The 9932-nt window shown below is 54.0% G+C and overlaps 1 protein-coding gene across 1 annotated transcript in view; it reads left to right on the top strand.

Moving 5' to 3' along the window:
- Positions 1 to 334: 334 nt before the first annotated feature.
- ENH_00079250 (hypothetical protein, conserved) overlaps positions 335 to 9932 on the top strand; it is a gene marked incomplete at both ends in the record, with an annotated part of 14168 nt that continues 4570 nt past the window's right edge. The window contains 15 exons of the mRNA XM_013583186.1: positions 335 to 1210; positions 1461 to 1742; positions 2031 to 2196; positions 2441 to 2553; positions 2741 to 2959; positions 3149 to 3475; positions 3572 to 3688; positions 4032 to 4298; positions 4695 to 4965; positions 5309 to 5415; positions 5600 to 5758; positions 6199 to 6267; positions 8694 to 8745; positions 8958 to 9122; positions 9298 to 9797. Of these exons, the coding sequence (XP_013438640.1) occupies positions 335 to 1210; positions 1461 to 1742; positions 2031 to 2196; positions 2441 to 2553; positions 2741 to 2959; positions 3149 to 3475; positions 3572 to 3688; positions 4032 to 4298; positions 4695 to 4965; positions 5309 to 5415; positions 5600 to 5758; positions 6199 to 6267; positions 8694 to 8745; positions 8958 to 9122; positions 9298 to 9797 (3690 nt within the window). The remainder of the gene's footprint in view (positions 1211 to 1460; positions 1743 to 2030; positions 2197 to 2440; positions 2554 to 2740; positions 2960 to 3148; positions 3476 to 3571; positions 3689 to 4031; positions 4299 to 4694; positions 4966 to 5308; positions 5416 to 5599; positions 5759 to 6198; positions 6268 to 8693; positions 8746 to 8957; positions 9123 to 9297; positions 9798 to 9932) is intronic.

Here is a 9932-nt window from a genome sequence, read left to right as displayed (position 1 = left end):
GCACTGCGCGTTTCAAGCTTGGGGTGATGGGCTTTTGCTTTGGTTCTAACTTCAGGGTTTAGGGTTTAGGGTTTAGGGTTTCGGGTTTAGGGTTTAGGGTTTAGGGTTTAGGGTTTGTGTTGTTTGCACAGCGGGCGCGTACTTCGCCTCGACGCAGCAGCTCTTTTTGCTGCAGGCGACTTTAGGGGGTTCTGCTTTAGTTGCGCTTGCTGCTGCTGCAGCAGCAGCAGCAGCAGCAGCAACGGGACCCTCTTGCCCCTTCTCAGCTTTCTTCGCGCTGGCGCTGCAGCTGCTGCTGCTTTTTGCTGCTGAGCTGCTGCGGCTTTCTCGCTACATGCGGACACAGCCGCTGCCAGCAGGAGCAGCAGCTGCTGCAGCTGCGGGCGCAGCCAAAGCGCCCAGCAGCAGCAGCAGCAGCAGCAGCAGCAGCAGCAGCAGCAACAGCAGCAGCAGCAGCAGCAGCAACGCGGAGGAAACCGCTGCAGAAGGGGGTGCATCAGCTGCAGAAGCAGAAGCCGAGGCAGCAGCAGCAGCAGCAGCAGCAGAAGCAGCAACAGCAGCAGCAGAAGCTTTGCTGCCGCCTTTGCGTCTAGAGTATTGCTTCGCCCCGTTTTGCCTGGAGCTGTGTTTGCTGCCGCTTGCTGCAGCACACCGCGTGCTGCTGCCGTGCCTGCTGCTGCTGCTGCTGCAGCTGCCGCTGCGGCTGCGGGAGGTCTGCCAGCTGCTGCTGCAGTCCCGCCGCAGCAGCAGCTGCTGCTTGGGAGAACTGCCGCAAAGTCTTGAAAGCTGGCTGCCCCACATTGGAGCTGTTGCAGTTTGCTGCTGCTTGGGGGCCCTTGTGGGGTTTGGGCGTTCCGTGCTGCTGCTGCTGCAGCAAATGCAGCTGCTGCACTTGGAGCAGCTGCGGCTGCTGCTGCTGCGCGAGCCGCTGCTGCCGCTGCTCTCCCCAGCTGTTCTCGTGGCAGTTCTCGGCGCAGCTCTTTCGCTGCTGCTGCTGCTGCTGCAGTCCTTCGGAGACAGAAGCCAGGATGACAGCGTACGCAGCAGCAGCAGCAGCAGCAGCAGGAAGAGGCGTAGCAGCAGCAGCAGCAGCAGCAGCAGCAGCAGTGTGCTGTGGGTGATTTTGCTGCTTTGTCTGCAGCTGCAGGCAGTTCACGAAATCGCTGAGAGAGAAGTCAGTGCCTTCGAATTCAATTTCGACATCCTCCAGGTGCTTTGCTGCTGCTGCTGCTGCTGCTGCTGCTGTTGCTGCTGCTGCTGCTGCTGCTGCTGCTGCTGCTGGTCTACCTGGGATGGGTGTTGCTGCTGTTGCAGCGGCGTTGGCCCTGCGGCAGTGGCTGCTACAGCGGCAGCTGCTGCGGGCCTGAGTGGCCCGCTCCCAGGGGCTTCCCGAGGGTTTAGGGTTTAGGGTTTAGGGTTTAGGGTTTAGGGTTTAGGGTTTGTTGGGTGTTTGTGAACAGACCCAGGGGCCGCTGCTGCCTCGCGTTGTTGCTGCTCCGCCTGCGGAGCGGCGGCAGCCGTGGCTGCTGCGGCTGCTGTCGAGGTGTTTGTCGCCGCTGCAGCAGCTGCAGCAGCAGCAGCAGCTGCTGCAGCAGCTGCCCGCGCAGCAGCAGCCCAAGTGGCAGCTCTGGGAGCTGCTGCAGCAGCTGCTGCTGCCGCCGCTGCTGCCCATTGAAGGGGGGCTTTCGGACTTGCCGCTGCTGCAGGGAGGTGTAGAGACACTCGACGCTTCTGTCTTGAAAGTGCAGCAGCACTTCGGGGGTTTCGAAGCAGCAACAGAACCCCTCAGTCCCCGTCGCCTGGCGAGTTCCCAAACCCTAAACCCTAAACCCTAAACCCTAAACCCTCGGAGCAGCGGCAGCGCGCAGCCTCGTGGGGGCTGCTGCTGCTGCTGCTTCCGCAGCAGCGCGCGGGAAGAAGCGACGAGCCTGGGGCCTGGAGCTTAGGGTCTAGGGTTTAGGGTTTAGGGTTTAGGGTTTAGGGTTTAGGGTTTAGGGTTTAGGGTTTAGGGTTTACGGTTTGGGGCGCAGGACATGGCGATGGAACAGTACATTGACGAAGTGCTGAAGCGCGAAGGCCCCAGGGGTTTGATGCTGGCGGGGGCTGTGGCGCCTCCCACGGAGAACTTGCCCAAAACCCTAGACAAGCGGGTTTTGTTGAATTGGGGCTGGCGTTCTCGGTTTGCCCCGCTTCAAGGTGCTCTAGGGTTTAGGGTTTAGGGTTTAGGGTTTAGGGTTTAGGGTTTAGGTTTAGGGTTTAGGGTTTAGGGTTTAGGGTTTAGGGTTTAGGGTTTAGGGTTTAGGGTTTAGGGTTTGTATTTAGGGTTTAGGGTTTAGGGTTTAGGGTTTAGGGTTTAGGGTTTAGGGTTTAGGGTTTAGGGTAAGGGTTTAGGGTTTAGGGTTTAGGGTTTAGGGTTTAGGGTTTAGGGTTTAGGGTTTAGGGTTTGGGGTTTCGGGGGCGGGCTGCGGCGACGGCGACGGCTTTGACGCTTCGAGTCCTGAAAGCTGTGCTTTGCATGCAGTGGCATCATGTGCTGAGGGTTTAGGGTTTAGGGTTTAGGGTTTAGGGTTTAGGGTTTAGGGTTTAGGGTTTGTTGCATCTGCTCGAAGTGCGCGTTGTCGGCGCTCTCCGCGCCCCACGCCCTCCTGTGTCCGCGCCTGGGCCGCGCGCTTCCTCTGAGGGTTTAGGGTTTAGGGTTTAGGGTTTAGGGTTTAGGGTTTAGGGTTTAGGGTTTGCGCAGGTGATTCACCGGTTTCTGGGGGAGTGGGCCTTCGACCGCAGCCGCAGCAGCAGCATGTCCCCCATTACTGAGCAGCTGGGGGTTCCGTGGTTTATAAGAAGTGCTGTGGAAACCCTAAACCCTAAAATTAAATATTCTCTCGAAGACAAACACGGAGTTCCCGAGTTCGCCATCACCACCACCCTCACTGCCGGCGTCTCCAAGGCACGAGGGTTTAGGGTTTAGGGTTTAGGGTTTGGGGTTTAGGGTTTGGGGCTTGGGGCTTGGGGTTTGGGGTTTGGGCGAGGGTTTGGGGTTTCGAGCTGCGAACTCGCGGCTCCGACTGAGGGTCTAGGGCCGGAAATCCAGCGTTTAGGGTTTAGGGTTTAGGGTTTAGGGTTTAGGGTTTAGGGTTTAGGGTTTGCGCAGACGGTGCGGCTGAACCTGGGCGGCGCTGCAGTGGAGGCTGAAGACGAAGACGTGGGGGCCTGGAGCAGCAGCAGCAAACTGGAAGGAAATCTTTTGAAGACAATTCAAAGAAATGCAGCACAAAAAGCCACTCTTTTCGAGACTCGCGAGATCAAACCCGACGGACACGTAATCATCAGCAGCAGCAGCAGCAGCAGCAGCAGCAGCAGCAGCAGCAGCAGCAGCAGCAGCAGCAGCAGCAGCAGCGGCGGCGGCGGCGGGGGGAGCAGCGGCAGCAGCGCGCGCGCAGGGGCGCTTCTGCTGCAGCCTGGGGCTCAGCAGACTCAAGTGAAACGCATGCATGCATGCACGCATGCATGCATGCATGCAGCTAAATAAACCCTGCTGCTGCTGCTGCTGCTGCTGCTGCTGCTGCTGCTGCAGGGCATGGAGACTGACGCGCTGTGGTACCGCGTGACTTTGCGCAAAGAAGGTCTTCCTGGAGAAGTCTCTGCTGTCCGCGTCTTCAAAAGAATTTCCGGGCCCCCCCCGGGACTCTGCGTGCGTCTCTGCATGCATGCATGCATGCATGCATGCATGCACGCATGCATGCATGCATGCATGCATGCAGCTAAACAGCCACATGCATGCATGCATGTGGCTGTTTAGCTGTGTTTCCTTTGCTGCGCATGCATGCATGCATGCATGCATGCATGCATGCATGCGGCTATTAGTTATGTTTCTCTTGCTGCGCATGCATGCATGCATGCATGCATGCATGCATGGTTGTTTGGAGGGGCTTTTGGGGCGTCTGCGCAGAGCGGCTAGCTGCTGCTGCCAGCGTGCATGCATGCGTGCTCGTCTTGTGCATGCTGCTGCTGCTGCTGCTGCTGCTGCTGCGCAGGATGGAGGCCCTGAAGCAGCAGCAGACTCGGAAGGTTCTGCCTCTACAGCTCCCTCGCCCGCGAAGCCGCTAGAAGGGGAGGAGGCGCAGCAGCAGCAGCAGCAGCAGCAGCAGCAGCAGCAGCAAGAGCAGCAGCAAACGGAGAAGCAACAGCAGCAACAAGAGCAGCAGCAAGATCAGCAGCAGCAGCAGCAGCAGCAGCAGCAGCAGGAAGAGGAGCAGAAGCCGGAGCAGCCGCTGCCGGCCTGGCACAGATTCAAATCCCGGGTTCGCATGCAACAAAAATTATTTTTAGAAAACAATTTTAATATCTTTAAAGTTCATTTTAAAATATTTTGGATTTATAATTTAAATCTTTTGAAATGCTTTTGCGAAGAACAGTTGTCTGTACACAGCACCACGTGCACTTTCTGCGCAGCGCGTGAAGACAGCAGCAGCAGCAGCAGCAGCAGCAACGGCAGCAGCCGCAGCAGCAACAGCAGCAGCAGCAGCAGCAGAAGTCCCTTTTACATGCCCCGTTCCATAGCTGCATGCATCTGTGCTGCTTGTGTGTCGGCTGCTGCTGCTGCCCCGCTGCTGCTGCTTGTGTCCCTGCCGCTACTGCTGCTCTGCTGCTTCTGCTGCTGCTGCTGCTGCTGCTGCTGCTGCTGCTGCTGCGGGCAGGGCAAGGCAATAGGGGCGGAGGTGCAGTGGATCGTGGACCACCTGGAGGACAGCAGCTGCTTCCAGAAGACAGGAGGCCGGGGCTTTGAAACTTTCAAAAGTGATCGCTACAGATTCAAAGTTGCTGCTGCGCAGCAAGTTGCTGCAGCAGAGCAGCCGCCGCTGCTGGGCGTGGGGCGCATCAACTTGGGCGCGGTGCCGCTGCAGCGCTGCATCGACTTCCTCTCCACCCCCGAAAACAAGATGAAATTCGACTCTTCTTCCAACAAAGGTCAATTAAAAAGCAATTAAACAATTAATTTCAGCTTTTCAGACTTTTAAATTCCAAAAAACGAACAAAAATGAACCCAAAACTCCAAATTTGCAAATCCGCAGCCGCCACCGCGCGGTGTACAGACACCTGAAGCCCATTCTTCAGGTGTCTGTACACCCCGCGGTGGCGCATGCGTTTGGTTGGACTTTTTGTCTTTTTTTTGTTTTTTTTCGTTTTTTTTTCATTTTTGGATTCTAAATGAGTTTATTTATTGTTTTATTTCTTTATTTGTTTATTTTATTTCCTAATTTGCCGTTTTTATTCTTTTTTTATTCCTTTTTTTCCCTTTTTCCCGCCTCAGTCTTCACAATTGCAAACGACGGAGACTTTTCCCTCGTCTACCAATCCTTCAAAGGCCAGTGGGGCTTTTCGGGAAGAGATTTTGTCATTGCCTGTTGGAGCGTAAAAGTAATTCAAAACCCCTGCTGCTGCTGCTGCTGCTGCTGCTGCTGCTGCTGCTGCTGCTGCTGCTCTCTTTCGAGCGCCGCGCCCGCGACTTCGCGCGCCTCGCGCCGAAGCCCTGCTGCTGCTGCTGCTGCTGCTGCTGCTGCTGCTGCTGAGGCTGTGCTGCAGCTGCTGCTGCTTGCTGCAGGTGAGCGAAGACAGGACGATTTTGTGCTGCGAGTCTGTGGACTGGAAAGAGCCAATAGAAGGCCAAGTCCCCGACTTAGTCCGCGGCGTGCTGCAGCTGGCGGGCTATGACCTGCAGCGGCAGCAAAACGGAGATGTGCTGCTGAGCTTTTGCGTCCAGGTTTGCCTTTTTGCTGCTGCGCTGCTGCCTGCTGCTGCTGCAGTGCTGCCTGCTGCAGCGGGCGCTGTGCTGCTGTTTGCTGCAGCAGGCTCTGTGCTGCTGCAGCGGGCGCTGTGCTGCTGCCTGCTGCAGCGGGCTCTGTGCTGCTGCAGCAGGCGCTGTGCTGCTGCCTGCTGCAGCGGGCTCTGTGCTGCTGCAGCGGGTTCTGTGCTGCTGCGCTGCTGCAGTGGCAGAGAGCCTGTTGCTGCAGCAGGCGCGCTGCAGCTGCTGCTGCAGTCGCTGCTGCTGCTGCTGCCGCTGCTAATGCTGTTACGGTTCTTGCTACTGGCGCTGCTGCCACTGCTGCTGCTGCTGCTGCTTGGTTCGTGCTGCTACTGCACTTGCTGCAGCTGCTGCTGCAACCACTGCTGCTGCTGCTGCTGCTGCTGCTGCTGCTGCAGGCTGACTTGAAGACAGCTGGTGTGCCGGAGTGGATAAACAGCAGAGTGAAGGCGGAGCAGCTGACAGTGGTGAAAAGCATAAAGAATTGCATTCTGAACTCAAATTAAAAAACTAAAAGAAATAAAAAGAAATAAAATGAAATAAAATGAAATAAAATGAAATAAAATGAAATAAAATGTAATGCATGCGTTTCGCCTGCATGCAACTGCATGCAGCTGCGGCGGGCGCTGCGGTGTACAGACACTGCAGCCGCTGCTGCTGCTGGCTTTTGCTGCAGTTTTCTTTGCCCCGTTTAGGACATGCATGCAAAGATGCATGCATGCAAATAATGCATGAATGCATGCAAATAATGCATGCATGCATGCAAAGATGCATGCATGCAAATAATGCATGCATGCATGCAAATAGTGCATGCATGCATGCAAATAATGCATGCATGCATGCAAAGATGCATGCATGCAAATAATGCATGCATGCATGCAAAGATGCATGCATGCATACAAAGATGCATGCATGCAAAGGTGTATGCACGCAGTGCTGCATGCATGCAGCAGCAGCAGCAGCTGTCAGGGGCTTTTTGCGTTGCGATTGGTGGTTGAGGTGTGCTGCTTTGTTCGAAAGAAATAAAAAATAAATTAATTAAAAATGAAATTAAAAATAAATGCCAATTAGAGGAAGCTGCCCCGCAGTTTGTCCTTTTGCTGCTGCTGCATGCAGCAGCAGCAAAAGGCAGCAGCTGGGGCGCATTCTTTTCAGGTGTACATACACCTGAAAGAGAGGCTTGCATGCAGTGGACACTTTGCAGCGCGGAACAGCAGCAGCAGCAGCAGCAGCTGCTGCTGCTGCTGCTGCTGCTGCTTTGTTTCGGTTCTTTTCGAGGCATACGTAGAGCGGGCCATCGGCAGCTTCGAGGGCCTCTCGGGTGTACATACACCCCAAATTCAAAACGAATAACAATTCTTATTTCCCTCCTTTCTCACACAGCAGCAGCAGCAGCAGCAGCAGCAGCAATTGTTGGGGCTTTCCTTTGCATGCAAGAGTGCATGCAAAAGAAAGCTTAGGGGTGTCTAGACAGTTAGGGCTTTTTCTGAGGTGTATGTACACCTGCTGCTAATCCGCGCAACGCCGGCACACACACAAGCGCATGCAAACGCATGCAAATACATGCATGCAAATGCATGCATGCAAATGCATGCAAATGCATGCAAACGCATGCAAATGCATGCAAACGCATGCAAATGCATGCATGTTAATTTATTGTGGCTGTTTGGGTGGCTGGTAGTTCTTATTTTTGGCCTTATTTCCAAGTGGGGCGGACTAGCGCAGCCAGAGGCGGATTTTGTTGCTCATTAAAGCCCTTAATGGGGGCCAAATTGCTTTATTTTTTCTTTATATTTGTTGAAAAATAAAAATATTTATTTATTTTAATTAAATAATACCTTTTAAAGATCAATTCGGCGAGTTTTCTGCAACTTGCAACTTGAAGGATCTCAGTCGGCCGCCGCCGCTGCGGGGTGACCCCAGCAGCAGCACACTTTGGCCGCGAAAATGCTCGCCTGAAGAGTTAAAATGAATAAAATAAATTAAAAATAACAAATAAATAATTAATAAATTAAATTAAATTAAAAAAAACAACTTTAATCCGGAAAAGAGGCGAGATCTGAGGGGGTTTTGTTCACTGCTCATCTGCTGCATGCGCGGCTGGCCCGGCGGGCCGCAGCAGTTTGTGGCTGCAGCAGCAGCTTTAAATGCAAAATTAAATAAATAAAATTCAATTTTTAAAATTAATTTTACTTTTATTTTATTTGAAATCCAAAAAATTGAAATTTACTCCAAAAACGCCAACTGAGTGACCCTGGGGGCCCCCGGGGTCACCGCGCCTTCCTTCCCTCCCCTGTGTAGGGTTTGAGAATTAGGGTTTAGGGTTTAGGGTTTAGGGTTTAGGGTTTCAGTTTTCATTTTGCATCTTCGACCTGTCCAATAACTTTAGCAGATCTACTCCATGATCCCTCGCGCGCCCGCCTACGTGAACGAAACCCTAAACCCTAAACGCTGAACCCTAAACCCTAAACCCTAAACCCTAAACCCTAAGCCTGACTTCATTGGCTGCGAACCAGAGCTGCAGCAAAAGCAAGAAAAGCCCCAACTGCATGCATGCATGCATGCGCCCTCTGCATGCGTTTTATAAGGAAGGAGAATGGAGAGGGAGGCTGTAGAGCTCCTTTTTCACGTCAGCCAGTTCCCTAAACCCTAAACCCTAAACCCTAAACCCTAAACCCTAAACCCTAAACCCTAAACCCTAATCTTACGCCTGAGTTTAAGGGCGAAGGTTCAGACACAAGTGCCTAGAGCATGGACTCTTTTAAACCCCAAATCCTAAACCCTAAACCCTATTTCCTACGCCCTAAACCCTAAACCCTAAACCCCAAACCCTAAACCCTAAACCCTAAACCCTAAACCCTTTTGCAGAATCGACTTCTGCTTTCTACTGTAGGTGCGGCTCGTGTCTGGGGTCCCTCCGGAGTCAGCGCGACTTCAGCTTTCTGGTGTGGAGACACTCCTGCTGCTGCTGCTGCTGCTGCTGCTGTTGCTGCTGCTGCTGTTGCTGCTGCTGCTGCTGTTATACATGTTCTTGTGATAGTCGTTAGCTGCTTCATTGAGGCTTCTCTTTAATTTCAAACTGCAGCAGCAGCAATAAACCCCACGTGGCTGCTGCTGCTGCAGCACAGCAGCAAACTCATTTGCTCTTTTGCTGCAGCACAGCAGCAGAACTTGTCTCCTCTCGTGCTGCAGCACAGCAGCAAATCTTGTCTGCCCTTTTGCTGCTGCGCAGCAGCAGGTCTTTTCACAGAAGTTCTGGAGAGCAGTCCTTTAAGTGCTGAGCCCCTGGAGCTGAACATTAACAGAGTCTCTCTCAACGTTTGTGAGCAGGGTTTAGGGTTTAGGGTTTAGGGTTTAGGGTTTAGGGGAGCCCTGTGGGGCACTCTCTGCTGCTTCCCAATTCTTTGTCACCAGTCTGTTTTGCTCGACCGTATGGCTTCGCGTCTTTGCTGCTGCTGCTGCTGCTGCTGCTGCTGCTGCTGCTGCTGCTGCTGCAGCTGCGCAGACCCTGGACGAGGTTAGCCGCGGGCTGCAGGTGCAGCTAATAGAACCTGCTGCTTCTTCAAAAGAAGCTGCTGCAGTTTTGGCAGCAAAAACTTTAAGTTTAATTCCCCTTATTCATGAGCAGCAAAAGATAGCAGCAAAAGTGCTGCTGTGTCCCGCAGCAGCAGCAGCAAACCCGCCAGCAGCAGCGGACCAGGCCGTTGCTGACGCAAAGCAGCAGCAGCAGCGGCAGCAGCAGCAGCAGCAGCAGCAGCAGCAGCGGCACCGGCAGGAACAAGCGGCTGCTGCGGCGAAAGGGACACCCAAAGACCAGCCCAGCTCCCCAACTGCAGCGGGAGCAGCAGCAGCAGCAGCAGCATCTGCTGCTGCTGCTGCTGCTGCTGCTGCTGCAAGCCAGGCAGCAGCAAAAATTGAAGTAGAAATCACAGTGGAGGCCTCGGCGTTGCTGGGGGCCCCAGAAGACAGCCAAGACTGGAACGTGTTCACTGTGTCGGTGGGTCTGCAGCAAATAAGGGTTTAGGGTTTAGGGTTTAGGGTTTAGGGTTTAGGGTTTGGGGAGATCAGAGACCAGGGTTTAGGGTTTAAGGTTCAGATTCGAGCTTCTAGGGTTTAGGGCTTGATGCCAAGA

Source organism: Eimeria necatrix, genomic scaffold, assembly GCF_000499385.1.
Source record: "Eimeria necatrix Houghton genomic scaffold, Enh_scaff846, whole genome shotgun sequence".
NCBI lineage: Eukaryota > Apicomplexa > Conoidasida > Eucoccidiorida > Eimeriidae > Eimeria > Eimeria necatrix.
The sequence above is the reverse complement of the archived record's forward strand: the minus strand, read 5'-3'. Positions and strand labels throughout refer to the sequence as shown.